We start from the raw sequence: 2,891 nt of genomic DNA on the forward strand, positions 1-2,891 counted from the left end.
TAGGCTAGAGTGCTCTTCTAGCGTTGCTGTTGCGCGAAAACAGGGCCTGCCTCCACATAGACTCGAGAAGAAGAGGTTCGAAAAACCAGATCTGAGTTTCAAGCGGCTCCGATCGATTTACACGACGTGGCCCGACCCACCCTCGCATCAGATTGCGTCTAGTCCGAAAAGCGTTCCTCGGCTTCCAACGTCACATTACAAAGGCGGTAATAGCGCCAAAAGTGGGGCCACAGGGGGCGGTGGACATGATTCCACGGAAATACGACTTTGTATATTTTAACACTGTGCGAGACGATTGTCAAAAGCCGAATGCGGTCGTTTTCGCATGAGACTTGTGCGAAAGAAGTCCATGAATAATGAGTAGTGGGTTTCTTCACATCGTAGATAGATCAGGTCTCACGGATCATGCTGCCTTTCAAATTCAATAATTCAATAAAAATGTCCTGGAAACAGATGTTACCATGCACCACTCTGCAGGCAAACTTCAAGCGCTTCACGCGAAATCTCACTGTGGAGCCAAGCGTACGAAGCCAATCTACTTTTCCCGCCGCCGCGAACTCTGGCCCACCCGATCTCACTTTTCCTTTTCGCTTCTCTTATACAAGCACCACCTCCACCGACATGCGCACTGCCATCATCTTTGCGACGATCATGGCTGCGACCACCAACGCCAACGCCAAGCTCACGCCCGCCGAGCGCAAGGAGCTCACGGCCGACTTGAAGCAGTGGCAGACCCTCTTTGGCGACTCTGCGCAACGCAACGGCTTCGTTCCCGAAGGTCTCAGCCTCGACACGCCCAACGACGAGCTCCTCGTCCGCATGAAGGCCGCCAAGCAGCGCGTGCCCGAGCTCGCCAAGGAGAACCCGGACGCCTCCTTCACCCACCTCTCGCCGCTCGCGCTCCTCACCAAGGACGAGTTCAAGCACTACGTCATGAAGTCGTTCAAGCGCGGCAAGCGCGCGCTCCGAGCCGACAAGGTCGACTGGGCCAGCGTCGGCGCCGCGTCGGCCTCTGGCAACGTGGACTGGACCAAGGACTCCAAGTGCGTCAACCCCGTCAAGAACCAGGGCAACTGCGGGTCGTGCTGGGCCTTCTCGGCAACGGGCACTGTCGAGTCGGCGCACTGCATTGCGACTGGGACGCTCCTCGACCTATCGGACCAGCAGACCACGAGCTGCGCCAAGAACGGCAACATGGGCTGCGACGGCGGCCTCGAAGACCGCGCCATCACGTGGATCCACGACAACGGCGGCATCTGTCTCTCCAAGGACTACCCGTACACGTCCGGCAAATCCGGCCAAACCGGCTCGTGCAAGTCGTCGTGCACCAAGCAGAAGCTCGCGATTGGCGCGACTGTCAACATCAAGGGCGAGGGACCGCTCGAGACGGCGCTCAAGACGCAGCCGGTGGCTGTTGCCGTCGAGGCTGGCAACGACGTGTGGCAGTACTACAAGGGCGGCGTGGTGTCGCAGTGCCCGGGCGCGCAGTCGGACCACGCCGTGATTGCGGTCGGGTACGGCTCGGAGAACGGCAAGGACTTTTTCAAGATCCGCAACTCGTGGGGTGCCAACTGGGGCGAGAAGGGCTACATCAAGCTCCAGCGCGGTGTCGGTGGCAAGGGCATGTGCAACGTGGCCGAAGAGCCGGCGTACCCCAAGATCACGGCGGGCCCGACGAGCAAGCCGACCGAGTACCCCACCGATGCTCCGTCGGATGAGCCCACCGATGAGCCTTCGGATGAACCGTCGGACGAGCCTTCGGATGAACCGTCCGACGAGCCTTCGGATGAACCGTCCGACGAGCCTTCGGATGAACCGTCCGACGAGCCCACTGACGAACCGTCTGATGAGCCCACGGATGAACCGTCGGATGAACCATCCGACGAGCCCTCTGACGAACCGTCTGACGAGCCCACCGACGAGCCCTCTGATTACCCGTCGGACGAGCCTTCGGACGAGCCTTCGGATGAGCCCTCTGACGAGCCTTCAGATGAACCGTCTGATGAACCGTCTGATGAGCCTTCGGATGAGCCGTCTGATGAACCGTCTGACGAACCTTCGGACGAGCCTTCCGATGAGCCTTCAGATGAGCCGACGGACGAACCCACCGAGTACCCGACTGAAGAACCGACCGAGGAGCCGACGCCTGCTCCCTGCCGCACGACGCGTCGCCCGCACCACCCGCACCACCCGCACCACACGCACCGCCCGACCCCGACTGGCAACGGCATTGGCGCTGAGCTCCCGCGCTACGGCTAAATTGTCGAGCGATTGTGCCTTCTTGTTAATATCAGTGAATTGTTTCATACGCCCTACTTGTACTGTACCACCCATTCAATCCCGCTAACCGTCGCAACTTGTAGTCACTGGTAACAATATCAATGATGTAGAAAACCATGATCTCTGGACGACCCGACTCCGTGCAACCTGTTGCCTGTTGCAATTCCAAGCAGCAAACACTCCAAACACTTCTAGTACTAGTATTATTGTCGTCGACAAAAAGTAATTCAGGAATCGCGCTTGTTGCCAGCAAAGGGGGCAAAGGAGGTGGATTACCACGCCTGCCATGGGTTGGCGAGGTGGTGCCCCAGTGATAGGTGATCGGCGTCGTTGGCGGCTGCTTGGCGATGGTATGCGCCGGTGGACCGAGGGCTGTGCTTGTGCTCTTGACGCCTCGTCTTGGTGATTGCGTTCGTCTCGGTGTCGCTCGCGACTGACGGTCGGGCGTCGTCGTTCGTAGTGAGGCGTCGCGTGGAAAACGTGGTGCATCTTGCTCGCTGCAGTTCTTCAGAGTCGCGCCAACGAGCCTTGGCGTTGGCTGCTGCGTGCAAACGTGGCGGTGCTTGTCGTCTGCGTCGGTGCTGATGTCAAGCATCACCTGGTCGGCGTCC

General features: G+C 59.3%; 1 protein-coding gene across 1 annotated transcript; it reads left to right on the forward strand.

The window, feature by feature from the left end:
• The first annotated feature begins 557 nt into the window (after positions 1 to 557).
• On the forward strand, positions 558 to 2,276 carry SDRG_09656 (hypothetical protein). The gene has a single exon (XM_008615604.1). It carries the CDS (start codon positions 622 to 624, stop codon positions 2,257 to 2,259), a length of 1,638 nt encoding a protein of 545 aa, XP_008613826.1. The 5' UTR covers positions 558 to 621; the 3' UTR covers positions 2,260 to 2,276.
• The last annotated feature ends 615 nt before the right edge of the window (positions 2,277 to 2,891 follow it).

This window comes from Saprolegnia diclina, assembly GCF_000281045.1.
Source record: "Saprolegnia diclina VS20 unplaced genomic scaffold supercont1.31, whole genome shotgun sequence".
Classification (NCBI taxonomy): domain Eukaryota; phylum Oomycota; class Saprolegniomycetes; order Saprolegniales; family Saprolegniaceae; genus Saprolegnia; species Saprolegnia diclina.